Source organism: Branchiostoma floridae, chromosome 7 (genome assembly GCF_000003815.2).
Source record: "Branchiostoma floridae strain S238N-H82 chromosome 7, Bfl_VNyyK, whole genome shotgun sequence".
Classification (NCBI taxonomy): Eukaryota; Metazoa; Chordata; class Leptocardii; order Amphioxiformes; family Branchiostomatidae; genus Branchiostoma; species Branchiostoma floridae.
Window position 1 is genome coordinate 15779852 of NC_049985.1, and position 19691 is coordinate 15799542.

At 40.9% G+C, this 19691-nt stretch overlaps 2 protein-coding genes across 5 annotated transcripts in view; one reads left to right on the forward strand and one right to left on the reverse strand.

Annotated features, from left to right (window-relative positions):
- Positions 1-1936: 1936 nt before the first annotated feature.
- Positions 1937-5838, forward strand: LOC118420310 (tetratricopeptide repeat protein 22-like). The gene is made up of 3 exons (XM_035827056.1): positions 1937-2024; positions 3064-3159; positions 3377-5838. Exon 3 carries the CDS (start codon positions 3751-3753, stop codon positions 5719-5721), a length of 1971 nt encoding a protein of 656 aa, XP_035682949.1. The 5' UTR covers positions 1937-2024; positions 3064-3159; positions 3377-3750; the 3' UTR covers positions 5722-5838.
- A 264-nt stretch (positions 5839-6102) lies between these two features.
- The window catches only part of LOC118420307 (E3 ubiquitin-protein ligase MYCBP2-like), a 207528-nt gene continuing 193939 nt past the window's right edge, over positions 6103-19691 (reverse strand). For 3 of the 4 annotated variants that reach the window (XM_035827054.1, XM_035827053.1, XM_035827052.1), the window contains 14 exons: positions 18235-19200; positions 17519-17805; positions 16873-16966; positions 16316-16435; positions 15966-16067; positions 15525-15653; positions 14996-15131; positions 14407-14513; positions 13616-13807; positions 13101-13208; positions 12218-12427; positions 11519-11626; positions 8452-8617; positions 6103-7559 (listed from right to left, as the gene is read on the reverse strand). In XM_035827054.1, coding sequence (XP_035682947.1) covers positions 7444-7559; positions 8452-8617; positions 11519-11626; positions 12218-12427; positions 13101-13208; positions 13616-13807; positions 14407-14513; positions 14996-15131; positions 15525-15653; positions 15966-16067; positions 16316-16435; positions 16873-16966; positions 17519-17805; positions 18235-19200 — 2841 coding nt within the window. In that variant the 3' untranslated portion in view covers positions 6103-7443. Of the gene's footprint in view, positions 7560-8136; positions 8414-8451; positions 8618-11518; positions 11627-12217; positions 12428-13100; positions 13209-13615; positions 13808-14406; positions 14514-14995; positions 15132-15524; positions 15654-15965; positions 16068-16315; positions 16436-16872; positions 16967-17518; positions 17806-18234; positions 19201-19691 lie in introns of all 4 variants that reach the window. The other variant, XM_035827051.1, reaches the window with a different exon arrangement.

The window sequence follows — 19691 nt, forward strand, 5'->3', positions numbered from 1 at the left end:
GTTGGGGATTACATTTTCGAAAAAAAAATCAATTAAATAGCTGTCCAGGGGGATGGTCCGAGCTGTCCCGGTAGATGGGCCGAGTTGACACAGTTGTGTATTGATGTGTGTAGTAGCACAAAGTGGCTATTCATTATGAGACCGTTCCCAACATTTTTCATGTCTAAGGAGATTTAGAAGGCGTCAAATTGTGAGAATTTATGATCAAAGATAAATAAGCACATAATTTATAGAACAGTGATGCACATTCTTTAAAGTCTCGCTGAGTCTTTTCAGGTGCACCACCCTCAAGGGCATCCGGTTATATTGGCTGTCAACTATCATTTACTCATCCTCTTTCATGTTCTGTTGTCCACTAGGATAACTTAAAACAAACAAAGCTGCCCCTGTACTTGTGTAAACAGGACTAATCGTGTTTTCTACCTCAGTAGCGCTCTCAAGAGTCTCATTATACTATTGGAATGTTTAAACGTCACTTGTCAAGTCAAGCATGGGCAAAATGCTTTACACAAAGCCTTAGTAAAGAGAAAACGAGATTTAATTACATAGTTAGGAGCACTGGGGTCACAGAAGGTCACACCTAGTGGTCATAAATGGAAAGACGCAGTGCTGTGACCTTGAACAAGGTGATGCATAAAAAAACTGTTGTCCATAGCTAGCCATTGTATTCCAACAAAATAGGTATAGTTGTCCTGAAAAGTTGATATGACAATGCACCAATGAGAAATGTCAAAATCACGCCCCCCCAATTCCTCCTTTGTTTGGTAGCTTCAACGCATTTGCCGTTTTTCACCTTCATGTTTGTTTGATAAAGTACTTCTGACCTTCGTGAGGTCAACGACCGAACCTGCAAACCCTGACTGTCGGTGGTGTACACTGGGCTTGAGAATGTTAGAAACGGCGACGTAAAACGCTTACACAACCTCCAAACAATAGCACAAATTGAAACTTAACGTTATAAGTTTCAAATATATATTTCATCAAAGCCAAAGGAGTTACACGAGAATTATTGCTCAATGATCAACAGGCTGTCTCGCTGTTTGTAAGAAAATGTCGTATACGTTAGAGCAGAAAGTCTACGCACATTATTCTTCATCCATATAGGGTTACTCTCATCTCTGTAGTTTTTCCCTTCATCTGTACGTTGTTTGGACATTTTTGTTTTCCTCCGGATCCGTCACATACAAAAGAATGTCTAAAATTGACCTTGCAATTGCTTTTACAAAGGTTACATATGATCGGCAATCTTCGAAAAGGAATTGAAGGATATGATTTTGGTTTAACTATTTGAAAAATGGCTGTCGTTTTATACTTTTCTCATTGTGTGTAGTAATTCTTGTGGCACAGAATGGTGGATCAAAGTGAACCTCTCACCTTTACCTGAAGATTCGGGTTTGTTTGGATATTGGATGTTTATTGGAGCACTTGTACCAGAGAAAAGGGTATATCGGGGATTCTTTTCAATCAAATGCCATCATCGCTCGCTATGGACATCCGAGATGAACATAACCGTTAGTAAGTTTGCTATACAATGTAGGCGTGGGATGCATTTCTTGTCCCTGTGAGACTTTAGTGTGCCAGTAGACGAGAGGGTGGAGATGGAATTGCACACCTCTCTTTCACCATAAAAAGTCATGTGCAGGTCAGGCAAACATTTTGCCGAACCCACCGGCAAGTGACTGTTTGCCTGCTCAGCTATCGGAAAGTCGACAGGAGAATCCGAAAACAATGTAGGGATAAACTTGCCACGCAATCTGCATGATACTCTAAATGTTATCCTTTTTACAAGAAGATGCAAATTTGTTTTCATTCATCAAAGCAAAAAACAAACAAAAAACAATCAGAGTTAAGTGCACCCTGGTGAACAATAGCCACAGGGTCATTTATTTTGATTTATCGATGTGTAAACACAGGTGGCTAGACTTACAGGGATCACGTTACCTCTGGCGTTGCGCAGGTCAAACCTACAACAGGCCAGAGAGAGGAAGATCAAACTGGTACGAGGCGCCGTGACAATGTAACAGGTAGGATTCTAGACCTGTGATGTAGAAATTATGCAATCTGACAGGTACGTGTGGGGAAGGTTTAGTCAAACGTAGGCACAGAACAAGGGAAATTTAAAGTTTCGAACTACGTATGTGTCGCTACACTTCCAAGGGTAAAGTTAGCGTAGGGCGTACATGAGTCGTTCGGAACCTTACGCGGAAACGAGGGACATTATGCTCCCAAGATGGGGAGCATAACTATAAAGTACAATGCATTATCTCACCTAGATGTCCATCAGAATTCATATCATGGCGACGCCCTTTTGAAAATCAGGAAAGAAGCGAGAAAAAACAGGGGTACGACAGGAGCTAAATCGGTGGTAGGAGCTGTATGTGTCGTCTCAGGCGGTCCTCAATGTAGGATAATAACGAAGAGACAGTATGAAACTTTTTGGCGAGAAATTCGGAAAGAAGTAGGTAGCAGCTCAATTGTCCTTGCTTTCTCTCTCTCTCTCTTGACATCACTGGTTTTCGTAAAGCGTCGACTGCAATAAAATGACTGTAAAGATTCGAGGATCTATGCACATTGATGCACTATGCACTTTATCTATAGTATTATTGTGTCCCCAAACATGAGTTATGCCTCTTGCTGAAGCCTTAAGACCTTTTGATGAACGACTCTCGTAGTGTGTACATGGCAACTGCCAAGAAGAGTTGCTGCCATTTTGCACTGAGCTTATTCAAGGCACGTTTTCATAAACAAAGACAAGCTTTTGTTCCCTGCCATGGCCCAACAATGTTCCCCGGTAACCAAGTACACGTTTGTATTTATGATCAGCCAACGATGGCAGGCGGAATCAATGGCGTCATGTACTTAGAAGAACAACTAAAAAGACAACCATTGAGGAATATTACCGCCTCGACATTTCCTTTTTGTGTCGACATCTTTCCGTTACATTATTACACATTAAAAAACAATCTAAGAGTTAGATGCTATGGCTACGCCCTATAAATTCCTTGTGAATTTACTTTCAGACAGCTTTGCTTATCAGTCATAATTTCTTAATCCTTAATCCAGGAGAGGTGATCAAAGTCATGTCGCATCTAAAAGAAAATCCCTCCTTTGGAGAGATGGACGTACAATTGCAAGCTGATACTTCAGTCGTTACTGAAGGTAAGTCTCTAGCCTTGACATACCCTGCGCTGGCAAGGGATAGACATTATCATCATATGAGAACACTTTTGTTTTGAGTAAGTGATTTCTGAACTTAGATAGGGACGATTTAGAACCTTTGTGTATAAACTCCACCAGTTGTAGATAATTGCCCACTGTTGTTTTGACCTTTGAAAGAAAATATGTACTAAAAACAACCACTTTGTGATTTATTCAGGTGATACCAATAAACCAATCTTGGAGCACAAGCCTGGCCACTTCCATCTACCACTGACCATACTGCGTCCATCTTCGGACAAGCGAGACATTCAGTTGAAAAAAGAGAGGCTTTCAGATCAACTCAAGAACCCAGATGAAGTTGAATTTACAAAATTTGCTCTCCTAAACTTCATCAGTGCTTTTGAATATGCCTTACAGCATACAGAGGAGGCAAGGGAGACGGCTAAACAAGTTTAAGAGAAGGATCCAAATAACTTAAATGCTCTTGCAAATTTGGCATACATAAACAGAGAGTCGGGTCTGGAAAGCCAAGCAATACCACTGGAGACTACATATAATAATGTATTAAAGCAAGATAACAGAGATATAACAATGGCTTGTGTGGCACGCTCAATGGCAGAGCAGGCATTTGCCCTAACTTACAACTGCTTTGACAAAGATGAAGATGATGAAGGTACAGAGCAGACTGAGAAATTTCTCCAGGCTGAAAATCTTTATCAGAGTGCTATCAGAATTGGAAATGCAGTTGCCCAGGCCCGAGAGAAAATGACATGGTCATTTTTCAGAGCATTCAACAATAAGAGAATCCTTTCACAATACCTTACCGTTTCAGTTCACAAGTATGATGAGGAAGTGAAAGAAAAGATTACTACAAATCTGGATAAAACTATTGCTGGTTTTGCTGAAGTTCTACGTCAAGAACATACTCCACTGTACAAAGCACAAGCACTTGTCTACATGAGATGTGTGATGTCCAGGACAGAGCATGCAGTGCAGCACATGTATCTTCAAGATCTACAGATAGATATTACAAGATCTAAGGAAGAAGTAACAGCCTTTCTACAAGTGTGGCCAGTCAAGTATGCCATAGATTTAGTGAAAAATAATCATCGTGTTCTGAACACAATGGCTCTTGCACTGAAAAGTGAAAATGCTGCAGAAGCAGAAGCTACAATACAAGTATCCTTGAAAACAGAGAGTGATCCTAACATCAACTGGTATGGCTACCTATTAAAAGGAGAGCTTGCCTTGGAGAAGTACAAACGTACCACAAAGGAACATCCCCAGAGTAAGGGAGACCCAGATAACATTGAACTTTTGAACAGTTCTATATCAAATCTAAAAACATGTTTGGAAGGTATGAAATCATCAAGAAACTATAACGTGTTAGGAGAAGCCATAATGAAGTTAGCATTTTCAAAATCTTGCACAGTCCTCCATACAGATGATAACAGGGAGACCGAGGCTAATACGCAGCTGACACAGGCACTCCACTGTTTCAATGAAGCTCTTAAAAAGGACCACGGGGCAAGACATCCTACAACACACAGTCTCCGTGCTGAGTGCTTAAAGCACCTTGGGGAAGAAAAGCAGGCAGTGGAAAGTTGGAAAAGGGCTGTTGAATTGGATAGGGAGTCAACCACATACTGGGGAAACATCAAATCACTGCTGGCTATGCTTCTTAATCAATGCAGAGAGGTAAAAGACGCCAAAGTCAGGCAGCCGGCTGTGGCAGAGACAGCCTTCTTTTTGAGGGTGGCACTATCCAAGTATCATCTGGTCAGCAACAAATTTCTACCCAAACTTGTGAAGCAGTTTCCTGAGCAATTTCTGCAAACAGCTGACTACTTTAAGACCACAAATGACTTTACTATGGCAAGGAGAGTTTTGGACTATGTTAACCAGGTGAGTCAAACGTTCAGATGGCCTCCACCTCTCAATCAGGAGATTAAAGAAAGAAGGCGGCGAATAGAGCAAGAGGTAGATGAATGTGAAGAAGCCATTAAAATGCAAGAGCCAGGAAGCATGGAACATGAGCAGACAGCTGCCAGTGATGTGAGTAAGAAAGGAGCAATAGGAGGGGAAGTCCTAGAGGAACGTCTCCCAGCCACTGAAGAGCAGAAAGAATACATGCCACCAGAAGTAGAGAATGCCAAGAACGCCAAGGGCTTTGACTATGACTTTTTCGTCATCCACAGTGCTAAAGATGCAGAGTGGGTAAACTACACCCTCCTTTCTAAACTAGAGGGTGAACATTACCTTAAAGGTTGCATTGCTGATAGAGACTTCCAACTTGGAAAATATGTTCTAGACAATATCACAGCAGCCATAAAGAAAAGTGCAAAGGTGCTGATCATCATCACACCAGATCTTGTACAAAGTAAATGGTGTAAACATGAAATGAAGGAAGCACTTCATGCGAAGGTAGAGGAGGGCACAGAGTCAGTCATCCCCATTCTCCTGATGGACTGTGAGGTTCCCAATGAGCTTAAGAACATTACATACTTGGATGCACGGAAGCACTTCGACTGGGAGCACCTCTTGCGAGACATTCAGCAATGAAAACATTGTACCAAATAAGTAATAAGAATTCAGCACATGAGATTTATACCAGCCCTGCAATTGCATAATTTTCACAATTTGGTCACACAAAAATATGATAAAGATACTGGTAAACCAATGCGTCATACTAATTACAAGCGCTAAACTCAAGAGTGGTTTAATTTTGTTCTGCTGTAGGACAACATCGATATTTTCAGCAAAGCTAGCAGCACAGTACCATTATTACTACTACTACACATTGTATACCTAGCACTATACTACTGCTAGTGGCACAAAAGCCCAATGTACAAATGTATATGGTATTTCTAGCATGTGGTTTCTCAAGTGACTTTATTTTGACAGGTCTGAGATTGTGCCCACAATAATAACATTAGACAAAGATAGTGTAAGATCTCCAACTTTATTCTTACTCAAATCAAAAAATATTCTGAAATCTTCAAGATAACCGTTGCTATCATAACCTTGTCGGCTTCAGAAAGAGGAGCTATCTTACATATGCACATCAACTTGATGTAGAAACTGTAGTACATGTATAAGGTGTCTATATCCTTACAATATACCTGATAGCTCTGCAAAGAGAAGCACTAACTCCTGATTACACATTGATTATTAAACTCTGTGCACAGTCTTTTGTCTAGTATTACATGGCTCTGTGACATCTAGGCGTAAACTAATAGAAAAGAAAAGATCAGATTCTGTAAACCAAATTGCAAGCTAATGGCTGAAAAAGCAACAAATAACTGTAACATATTGCTGGCTTTCTATGACTACATGTAAACATTTCCTGCTCAACACAAACCATTACAGAATTGAGCTTCTCTGGAAGTCCTGCGATGTAGTGTTGGAGGAAGTAACACTGTTTGTAGATGTATGGAACCTGGGAGCTTAGGTCAACTCAGGTCAGCTGTAACCATGGAAACAGGGTGATTGACACATCTGTTGCCACGTTACACCTGATAAATCTGTGGCACTGTTGAGTTTTGCAGATGAAGTAGGTTGTCATGGTATGTACATTATGAGTATGAGCATGGATGCCAGCAATTCTCCATTGCACAGGCTGTATTTCAGCTGACAAGCAGCAGGGTCATAGGTCATACCGTCTACACAGGGTGTGGTCACTATACAGTTGTGTACAAAGTCTGCTCACAAACTGACATGTAGAAATCTTAAAGGTCTGATCTATCGAGTCTACACAGCGGAGGTAAGTGGAGATAGAAATCGAGATATGTCTACTAAAATAGATCTTCTATTTGTGTTCTTTTCGTGATTTATACAAGTTTAGAGGTGTTTTTCTTTTTACTTTCTACAGTAAAGGTATAGTCACCTTGATACAAAGAGAAAGAGGAGCCTCTTAGTAGTTTACACTCTTGACTCTTTTCCCTTGGCTTTAAGTACTTTGAGAAGTTACAATCTTGCCTCGGTTCAAGAAGTTCCACATATATCCATGGATTCTTGAACACTTGGCATATCAGTGACAATCTTTATCTACTCATATAGATTTTTGTATAAAAACTTCCAGCCATCGTTGTTGGAGTCAGAGTTCTTGACTGCAGCTGTACATTCGACTTTACAATCATGCACTTCTCACAACTCTGTTAGTAGTATCTTTTCTTTTCTCCAGAGCTCTGATCAGGTCTCTATAAAGACTCTTGTGACCATTGAAGGAGTGAATATGTCTGCCTGATTTGTTCAGAAGGTAGCTGGGGTATAGTTGTGGGCTCTTCAGAAAGTGTGGGCATTTCTGCACACACCACAGCCGAGAGCGAACTCTTCCCCTGTGGGGGGGTGGGTGACGTGGAGAGGACACTCATCCCCTTCCAGCTGTTTCCCTCGGGGACCTGCAAACAAGAGAGATATCATCAAGTTAGGGCTTTGATGAATGTATGTATTGAAAATTTGCAGGGCTTTTGAATTTTTCCCAGCAAAATTTTAGACTACAACCTGGTACTAGTTAAGCTTGATCCTAGGTATCATACATTCACAAAAGCAATTTTCCTTTCATGTCAGCTTCTCTCTACGCTATCCTCCATCACTGGAAAATACATCTAGGTCTCTTTCCAATCTAAGCCTTCTGAGACATGTGTATATACACATTAATACCTAAAAAATCTCACACTTTCAACAGAGCCATGGTCTGGAGAATAGTCGCCATAATCAAATACCCATCATGGTACAACAACAAAAAAGAAAGAAATGCCACTGTAGTTCCAGAACAAATTGTAGTGCCCAAACCCACACTCTCTTTCTCACATCAAAATCTATCTGCCACAAAAATTTTGAAAGTTATTGCTAGCCAAAATATCCAGAAACACAGACAGACAGACACACAGACAGACACACCAAAAAACAAAACAAAACAACCCTTGTCACAGACTCTGAGGTAAAACTAAGGATTGATGCTTTACATGTGCCCACCTGCTGGACAGTGAGGTAGTTCTTGTTTGGGGATGTTGGTGACCCGTTGGAAGTCGTCGTGGCAGGGGTTACAGAAGTGAAAATAAAGATTACTGCCATCCTTACCTGCTGGACAGTGAGGTAGTTCTTGTTTGGGGATGTTGGTGACCCGTTGGAAGTCGTCGTGGCAGGGGTTACAGAAGTGAAAATAAAGATTACTGCCATCCTTACCTGCTGGACAGTGAGGTAGTTCTTGTTTGGGGATGTTGGTGACCCGTTGGAAGTCATCGTGGCAGGGGTTACAAAAGTGAAACTAAGGATTACTGCCATCCTTACCTGCTGGACAGTGAGGTAGTTCTTGTTTGGGGATGTTGGTGACCCGTTGGAAGTCGTCGTGACAGGGGTTACAGAAGTGGGTGGTGCCGAAGCAGAAGAAGACAGCGACGGAGCAGCAGTACCGACACTTGTACTCCAGGAAGTCTGTGCCGTGCTTGGGACACATCTGGGGGGAGAACAAGTGTTATCTGACTGTATGAATAATGCATGACGTTTTAAAAATTTCAGTATTTACCAAATTCTTATGGGAGATTTGTAAACTTACGCTAACAAGTGTACACATGTTCTGGGGCCAGTAGGTGCTTATAACTATTGTTGGAACTAGAAAGGCCGACATTTGCTTGAGAGCAAATACAGCATATTTCAGCCATCTCCCTCATGAAACAATAGGCCTTGAGGTCGTTGACCCCTTTGGCCATTGGAAAATGACCAAAAAAATCCCAAATATATCATTTTAAAGTAGTCCATGCCAAAAATTATACATGGGTCATTTGAATAGATATCTAGAGCACCCCTTTACCAATTTACGGGTCATTAGGTTGTAAATCGAGGGAACAGGAGCCAAAAATGTCCAAATTTTGTCAAAAAATTGCCATAAAATCGCAAAATTAAGCATTTTGTTGTACCGTATGGGAAAACTTTTATTGAATTTATGTGCACATAATTGAAGGGCACTTTTATACCAACTTTCAGATCATTTGGTTGTAAAACGAGGCTACAGGAGCCAAAAATGTCCTTTTTTGGTAAAAAAATGGCCAAAAATCGCAAAATTAAGTATTTTGTTGTACCGTATGGGAAAACTTTTATTGAATTTATGTGCACATAATTAAAGGGCACTTTTATACCAAATTTCAGATCATTTGGTTGTAAAACGAGGGAACAGGAGCCAAAAATGTCCTTTTTTTGGTCAAAAAATGGCCAAAAATCGCAAAATTAAGCATTTTGTTGTACCGTATGGGAAAACTTTTATTGAATTTATGTGCACATAATTGAAGGGCACTTTTATACCAAATTTCAGATCATTTGGTTGTAAAACGAGGCTACAGGAGCCACAAATGTTCTTTTTTGGTCAAAAAATGGCCAAAAATCGCAAAATTAAGCATTTTGTTGTACCGTATGCCAAAACTGTAATTGAATCTAGGTGAGCATATGATCAAGGCACCTCTGTACCAAATTTCATGTCATTCGGCTGTAATACCAGGGTACAGGAGCCCAAAATATACATAAAAATTGACAAAAACCTCAATAAAATCATTTCAAAGGCAGATATGAAAAAAATGAAAAAAACACCTGAGGGTATTGGCTTACTCTACCTTTGTGCCAAATTTCAAGTCAATCGGTTAAAAAATGGCGGAGTTGATTCGATTTGAAGATTTGACAGGAGAAAGAAAGAAAGAAAGAAACACTAGAAAGGCCGACATTTGCTTAGGAGCAAATACAGCATATTGCAATCCATCTTCATCCTTGAAAAAATCCCAAAATTCAACAATTTGAAGTAATGTTTGCTCAAAGGGAAAATGAAGTACTGTGGGCACTTGTCCTACACACCTCCATGCCGAATTTTAGGTCATTTGGTTTCAATATAAGGGCATGGGAGCCAGAAATATACATTTTTTAGTTTAGAATGGCTAAAAACCCCAAAATAACTCATTTTATAATTGCTCTATGAAGAAAGTGTTGATGGGTCCTGTTGTCATATGTCCTATTTACCTTTGTACCAAATTTCAGGTTAGTTTGTTTACATACAAGGGCATAGAAGCCAAAAATATACATTTTTAGTCAAAAATGACTGAAACCCCCCAAATAACTAATTTTTGAAGTGATCTATGAAGAAAGTGTTAATGGGACCCTGTGAGCATATGCTCAATGCACCTCTGTACCAAATTTCAGGTCATTTGGTTTCTATACAAGGGCATAGGAGCATAAAATATACATTTTTAGTCAAAAATGACCGAAAACCCTAAAATAACTCATTTTTGAAGTGATCTATGAAGAGAGTGTTGATGGGACTCTGTGGTCATATGTCCAATGCACCTATGTACCGAATTTCAGGTCACTAGGTTTTCATACAAGGGTATAGGAGCCAAAAATATACATTTTTTGTCAAAAATGGCCAAAAACCCTAAAATAACTCATTTTTGAAGTGATCTATGAACAAAGTGTTGATGGACTCCTCTGCTCATATATCCAATGCACCTATATACCCAATTTCAGGTCATTTAGCTTTCATACAAGGGCATAGGGGCCAAAAATAGACATTTTTAGTCAAAAATGGCCAAAAACCCCCAAATAAATAACTTTTGAAGTGGTCTTTGAAGAAAGTGTTGATGGGTACCTGTGCTCATATGTCCAATGCACCTCTATACCAAATTTCAGGTCATTAGGGTTTAATACCAGGGCACAGGGGCCCAAAATATATATATTTTGTCTAAAAATGACCAAAAACCCTAAATATCAAAATTTCTAAGGCCTCTATCAAAAAAGTGAAAAAAACACCTAGGGGTATTTGCTATCCCTACCTCCATGCCAAATTTCAGCTCATTTGGCCCAAAAGTGAAAAAGTTTAATCGACTTGAAGATTTTGACAGGAGGAGAAGAAACCAAGGAAAAACAATATATTGCAATCCCATACTATGTATGGATTGCAATATAATTACGAATACAATATATTTCACCATACCTATGGTATGGCTGAAATATAATAATGTACATCTGTCAGCACTTATATGACATGTTCTATATCTACTTGGCTCATTGCTGCTTTTAAAAGCTGATGAAAATCACAGCTAAAAATTCATACATGAACTTGTCAACCTCTAATTATATTATGAATGTATTGGTATGAAATATTCAAGGAGATAGAAAATCACTTTTGGAGAAATTTAACTGATTGCCAACTAAAAAAAATTGCATGAAGTTTCATTACCAAGCACAATGGGGTCTAATAGTTGTAGAGGTCTCTGAACGATTGATTCGAAAATTTCGGCGGGTCCACTTTTTAGTTAGCAAACATTGTAATTTGTAGCATCTCCATAATGTCTTTGTATGTAAATGCTGTAGAACTGACCTGTGCCCTGGAGACATCTGAGCATGCTCCACACACCAGCTCTGCAGGGTCGTAGTCCTCCCCCACACCAGCCTCCTGGTCACACCGCGCCTCACCTCCATAGTATGCCTGGATGGGAAGTACAATGTACATGAAACTGTGTCTTGTTCTAGTGTGTTGTTCTTTGTACACAAGTGTTTCACATGGCTGGTGTTTCACTGACTGTCACCTTCCAGATGATCAGCTTGGCAAAAAGAACTTTGTTCTGCAGTAACTTACATGAACCAACTTAATAAAACTATTCATATGAGTGTATATATAGCATATTCTTCAATCAAATACCTTGAGAATGGAGAGAAAAAGAAGGAGACTCATACATTTGTAACATTAAGGAAATCAATATAATCTTATTATTTATTATAATCTTCATAAACGTATTTGTAACATTAATAAGATACAGGAGATACTGAAGTGAAATAGAGACAGGGCACACTAAACAAACTACTAACGGGGAGATATAGGAGGGAGGGGAGCTTCCAAAAATCCTAAGGAGTAGAAGAGACAATGGCCTACCTGGTAAAGATCCAAGAAATTTTAATTGGTACTATGGGTAAGCATTTATTATGTATTGCAGATTCCTAACGCACTCTACAGTGAACACAGTGTAAGCTATACCACGTTCATTGTAGATATTTAAAAACAGATGTATGTCTTCTATACCTTGTTGCACTTGTAGCAGACGTAGTAGGCATATCTGTTCATGGCGTAGCCTGCGGTATCGTTGTAGAACCTGGCCCCAGGTGTGGTGATGGCCTCACACTGACTCAGCCCTTCGTACTCCAGTCTCATCAGGGCTTTCCTCTTCACATCGTCATACAGGGCCCGGATAGGTGCCAGGAGGTCCTTCAGGGTCGGGTGGTCAATCTCACACTTAAGGGGGGATATGGAGATGAATGAGTATTATATCGATCAAGAATATTAGGGATGATTGATTGTACTAGGAGTTATTTGACCACAGGCATGAAGGGCTGTGTAATATTTTTAGTTCTTTCAAAAACCTTTTTGGCACAGGTATTCGGTACATAACGCTAGTTTACCTTTATCTGCCCGTAACCTTTATCTGTTGTATATAAAATCAGAGTATTTAGGGATATCATCAAGTCAACAGACCGCTGTTTCAGACTAGAGTGCTATGAAAATATTGCAAGTTCAAACCTACGTCCGTCGACTAGATATCCTTAAACACTTTGTTTTTAAAAACAACGGATATAGGTTGCCATGTGGATAAAGGTGAACTACCGTATACATGTACTTGGTTCCTCACGAAACATATCTCTTCATAACTCTTGTCATTCCCAAAATATTTTCTGATCTTTGGTCCCTTACAAGACATAGCTTAATTACTATCATCCACAAAGATGACCAGAACCTAATGTAAGGTAACTTAATATAAGCAGTCTGCAACATTGCACACTGAATAATTAACTGGGTAACAACAATACCATAACTTAGAATGATGGCACTAGATATATTTTTTTGACAAGTGTAGAACTTTGCATCCTGTAACATCCATCCTACAATGACTGAATATCTTGGTACTAACCTTACAGATGGGACAGAGAGAGAATCCGAATGAGATACGTGGCCCCACCCACTTCCTCTCCAGGACATTCCTACAGCAGTGCTGGTGGAACACGTGGCCACAGATCAACTGTGCAGGAAAAACATGCTTTTTAAAACAAGGAATAGTCTGTAATCTTAATCTTTGCTTGAGTGAAAGTGATATTGAACTGTCTAATAAAGTTCTAATGAACTCAATGACCAGTTGATCTACTTGCACTCTTCCACTGCTGGTCATGGCATAGAAGACAGACAGCACATGTACATGTATATGCACAGTAGATATAGGCTCAGTGTACCTGGGGAATTCAAAATTCCCCTAGCTCTTTTCAACAACCACAATGTACAGTGAATTAAAAACTGCAACCTTTTCAAGTAGCCTATATGTTGGGTGAGTGACAAAAGACTGGATTCGAACCCGGAACCTCTTGGTCCACAGACAGGGTTCATAACCACTGGACTAGACACAATACAAACAAAGACTATGATGATGATTACCTGTATGGCAGGAGCAGCAGACAGGGCCTCGGTAAAACACACCATACACATGTCATCAGCGTCCTGCTTCAGGGTCATCCCATCTGCACCCTTACAGCCATGGAGGCACGGCAGACACGTGTCCTCATCCTTCACACCCCCGCAAGGGTGCCCACATGGTAGGGTCCTGGTGCAGGCATTTCTGGCATGTTCCTGAACGAGTGAGGTGACACGGACTGTTAGTAAAGACTTAGCATCAGGGCCAGATTTGAATTTCTATCAGTCCTACACATTGTAAATAGGAGCCCATGTAGATTATTGTTGTTAACCCTGTCATTTCACGTTTACAAAAAATACATACATTTATATCAATTTCATGTCCTGAGGCTTAGATGGACGGATTGAAATTTTTGTTTGTCCAGACAAGGAAATTTCTGTCCCAGTATGGCAGGATAGGTAGACGGTCCCGTTGTCTATGTACTACATAGCAGCTTACTCTTCATCATCTGGTGACTCTCCCAACTCTATCAGAAACATTTGCATGGACTTATAGGTGTGATAGTCAGAAGGCAATGTGGCCAATAGCTTCTTTAGCAAAGGAAATATTGCAATACAATACAGCTTTTATGCTTATAATAGATGAACTTGAGGTATTGATTTACAAACTTGAGCTGTTTTGCTGGGCTGAAAGCACACTTTTTATATATCACCCATGATGGTAGTGCATAAAATATAACTTAACATGTTTTTAATGACAGTTTACTACTTCAGAATTACTTTGTCTTCTTGTTTCAAAATTTTGCTGCACCGACCTGACACTCTGGGTCTGCACACACGTTCCCTATAGCCAGTAGACCGGTGTTGCTACTCGCACCACAGAATCTACAGGTTCCTGCTGAGGCACTCGATGTCATCTTACCTGTCATGGCACGGCAACAACATCATGTTAGAAAAACTTAATAGCAAACAAAATAAATACATGTAGTACACAAATGTCCTTTTTTATGGTCTAAAATTTCACAAGAAAGAAGCTCTACGTAGGATTTTGCACTCAAATTTGTACTGTTGTTGACATAATGTCTGAAATAAACTTTTGGGGTTTTACTTACCACATAGAATGATAAAATCACAAAGTATTCTAGTGAAAAATATATAGGACTAAGCAGAAAGACTGAATCTAAGTACTCTTCTTTGGTATACTTTTACTGCAAGTGCAGTGGATTTTATAACGAATTTTGAATTTCATATGATCAGGGTAAGAGTTTATTGACATGAAACTATCTGAAGGGTTTTGTTTGACTCCCACTGGCCAGTTCCTCTCCTAAAACTCAAGGCAGTTTTTACATTATATTTAACATAAGGTGACAAATGGCTACTGTAGCAGACTGGAGGTTAACTCACCCCCGTTCCTCTCCCTGAACTCGACCATGGCCTTGAGAGTCTTGCTGTCGGCCAGAGCCATGACCCAGAACAGCTTGGTGCGACCACACCCCTCATGGAGGTCCACCTTGATGGACTCCTCCTCCTCCTTAAACACCTGTGTGTGTGTGGGGGGGGAGGGGGGGGGGGCTCGTCTTAATATCCATTCATACCAGCTATAGTTTTAAATACATACAATTGTACATTTCACTATTAACAAGAAGTGAGAAGAAACCATTGTTGATGGTTATCCCTCTTAACTTGGGAGTCAATACACCTTTCTCACGTGGCGGCCATGATAGGTCTAAAATGAGGTCAATGAGGCAAACAGACAAAACTTATTTATAAAATCAGCACCCATTTAGTTTTCCCCCAAACCACACAGATTTTCACAATATAAGATCAGACAATTAAACATTATAACTAGTGTTAGCAATTTAGAGTAGCGTAAAACAGAACAAGGTATATTCACTGATGACTCTCCAAACTCAGAATGAAACAGCAGACTGACCTGTCTCTGGTGCTGCCTTGTTTTCCTGTGGAGATGGAGGTACCTGTCACACTCTGCACACAGGTTCCCACAGTCACTGCACAGGATGATGGCCAGGGTCTCCCCATCATCATGGTTATCACAGGTGGGCTGGACAAGCACAGAAACTATGTTATTATTATTGTACTCGAGTGTCAAATCCAACCTCTGAACCCGGTATCTAAATTTTGAACAGTAATGCACAATAAGTGCATTCAAATCATTCAATGGAAGCCAATGCAATACAACTTTGAAGCCCATAAAAGTGAGGACCTGTCCAAATCACCCATGTTGAAAATTCTCCTGACCAAGGTATGACATAATACATATTATGGCAAATATAGCACAACTTGAACTTGAGCAGCTAAAGGTAACTGCAAACACACTAACTGTAGCAACAAAAAGTGCCATAGCAAACCTCACCTTCTGTTTGGGCTGCCCATCTTTCCCCACCCACTGTCCTGATGACAGCCTCTCCACATGGTCCTGGTCTAACACACACAGGGAGGCGAGAGCCAGCCATAGCTGTGGGTACAATAAACACACTATTATCAACATGCTCTGTGTTGTACAATATAATCTTGGCCATTGAAGACAAGGGAAAAACAACATCATCATCATTAAGACTTGGCCTACTTGTCTGACTACAAGGGTGTTGTACTGATCTATGTGAACTTGAGGAGCAAACACCAATTACATGTACATAAAATAGGTCCATTTAAAGTTTATGTAATGTAAAATTTGTTTCAACAGCAGCAGTACAGTTTGCTTACAGTTGCTGTGTAGAGACACTCCTGAGGCTGTCTCTGTTCTTCCTCCATCTTGGTCAGTGTCATGATGCTCTCTGCTACAGCACTCTTAGTCACCCTGGCCCACTCTTCTGACAGTTTACCCTGTAGTAACGGATCAAAGAATGATCATTAGCAGCTGTACAAAATACAGAGCCATTTAAAAGCATAGAGGAACATAGGGAGAATTTGCATGCAGATAAAATTACAGTAACTCATAATTAGATGAAGCACCTGACTCGCATGGGAGATCTCAATGTTCATCACACTACCTGGTAATACGTTAACTTTACTAACTTCTGTTAAATGTTAACTCCTGAATGGTTTGCTACAACTTTAATTACATAATAGATGAAAGACAAAATTTTTAAATCCTTCAAAGCTTTACAATCATGAAAAGAGGAGGCACAGACACCCACAAAAGTTGCATACAATCCCCTTACACAATACAAAATTTGTATACATTTGATTGATACATTTAAGTGGTGTCTCTTCAACATATAACAGACAATGTGTAGATTGGAGATAAAGTCTGCACTGACCATTGACATGTCCTTGACCAGTCTGATGATGAGCTGGGCGATGTCACTGGGGACAGAACCTCTCAACCACCACCTGCTGCTGCTGTTCTTCACTCTGGGGGCACATTCACAATGTTTAGACTCTGAAACAACCAGAGGGGCGAGTAGAACAGAAAGAAACAACATCCCGACTCCCGGGATTCGAACCCGCGCCGAACCCGGGCAGCCGGATCACAAATCGGACGTGCAAACCGTTCGGCCAAAAGGCTTAAGCCGTTAGGCGTCTTCGGTTTAGCAGTCCTTGAACACCACTGTTACAACTCATATATCTGTCTGCAATGGTAAAGAGGAAGCTAATATACTATAACTGAAATATACAATGTATGTAACATCCCCTTTACACTAAACGTAGTACACTGAGAGACCAAAAGTTGCTTGATAAAATTCTTAGAGAAAAAAAAGACATTTTTTACATTTTGTGCTATGTTATCTCTTAAACCATATATCATGTAACGTTATCATATTCCAGTCATAAATTTAAGGATCACACAAGTCCAAAGATCACTCACCGGTTGCTGACTGATCACCACACATTGGGAAAGAGGCCTAATGATCACTAGAACATGTTTGACTGTAAAATGGTTATTGGTTTAAAATCAAACCCTACCGTGAGTTCAGAGCTGTGGCTAGTGATATGGAGTTGACTCCCTTGCTGGCTGCCTTCTCCACCAGCCCCCCTCCCCCTTTGACCTTGACCTGTACGGACAGAGCCTTGGTGATGCAGCCCAGGAACACGTCCAGGATGCCCTGGGTGTCCTTCTGCACGTTCTCAGGCTTGTAGCTGGCCTGAGTGAGGATGCTGATGTCTGTGGGGGGGAGGGATGTGATGCCCAGGATGTTGGCTAGCTGTTGTGGGGGAGCTTCAGGCAAAACTCTTCTCAGTAGAGAGGCAACCTGGTGAGAGAATTATGGAGAATGTATTGTTAGATCTCAACTACATGTTTTGTGAAGTGCTGCAGACTAATAGTAACTGAAATGAAAGGCAGAAATGAGCCATGCTATAATATTTGCATCTGGTAATTTCATAACATCGATGGAAAGCTCTAGATGAGTACCCATGAGGACCTGACTTTGTAATTAATTCTTGCCTGTCAATACAACATTGGACTAGAACCAAACCAGGCTTCAAATTCTTCAAGATCCTATTACATCATTCCACCTCACTCTGCAATATTTGTAATATTTGCAGAATCTGGATATGGACTGCAGAATCAAACCAACGACAAACAAACACACCAACGGATTACAATACCACAATTTTCTTAAAGGGAACAAATAAGTATAATGACAAAAATTTAAAAAAAAGAAGAAGAATCCATTCACCTGTCTCTGCACCCTAGGTGTACCAGTGTGTAGCAGTGACAGAAGATCCTTCATCAGTCCTAGTTGTTGTGCCAGGTATGCCCTCCCCACTGTAGACCCACTCAGGGCCAGCACCATGGACAGCAGCTCAAAGCAGTACGTGTCTGCCAGTATCAGCGGCTCGGCAGGCTTGGGCTCCTGCGTCGGCGTGCCTGCTTCCGTCTGCGACGACAAGTTCGCCTCCCACTCGTCTCGGACCCTTGCCGTCTCCATGGAGATGGCCTGGACAATGTGTGCACACACCTGCTTCTGTAGGTTGGTGAGCTTGCTCCTGCTGAACAGAATCCCGACCATGTGTTCTCTCAGATCAGACTCTCCCTTCTCCTCTGCCTCGGAAGCCTCCTTACTGTCCGGTTCTACCAGTCTGTCCTCGCTGGAGATCAGTTTCCCGAACACCTGCTTCGTCAGGAGGCGGAAGACTCTCAGAGTCTCTGCCTCACAGTTCTTCTGTTGGATCACCACAGGGGCCAGCTGGTTCGCTTCAACTATAGCCTTCCCCACGTCCTCACCTAGCACCTTGATCTGCCTGACTCGGAGACTGTTGTCAGGCCCCTTCAGTTCTACCTTGATCACTCGACAGTAAGGGCCTGGTAGGTGACAGTGGACCCAACCGACGTGGCGAGGCTCTAGCTCCACCACCCTAATCTTGCTGAGGTCTTCGGTGGCTGCTCCTGCACTAAAGATCACACTTGTAACCTTGTTGGCTAGATCTCTGGTATTGTCGATGTGGATGTACACCATACGCGGGACGCTCCCCCGGCAGCACGTGAGGGTCAGGGACTTGGTCTTGTTCCTGTCCTCGTCACCAGACTCCCAGAACGTTTCTGTGGACCCGTCTGTTAGACTGGCAATCATGGCTGTTCGACTGGAGGCCTTCAGTTCTATCTGAGCGGTGATGTCACGCAGGCACTCTACTGTGTAGTTTACCTACAACAGAGGAAAGTCCAGTAAATAAATCACACACCACAATGTTTACTTTCTAGATAACAGAAATGAAACATTTCACATATTTACTTTCAGCAAACTTTTCTTCATTACCAAAGAACAAAGCAACTACTTTCTTTTTGCAAAAACTCTATAGCATGCATTCTACAAAAACCTTTAAGTTAGTGATACCCAGGAGGCCAGGCTTAACGACTACCAAATACCTAATAAACTTCATACTGTAATGCTGTTAAATTTGTGTTTGTGTTTGTTGCAGTTTTAGTTTTAGTTTTTTGGTGACCTCTCTATCTACATGGCACTATAAGCCTTCCATTGCATTACTTCAGTACTACAGAATCATTTCAGCAGACTTACTGCAAACTTAAAACACCTCAAAAACCTCCATGTACATTTGTATTAGACCTTCAAGTACATGTACATGTAGCTCATAGAGAACCTTTTTTTCATTCCTATAATCTCTAGACTTTAATGAC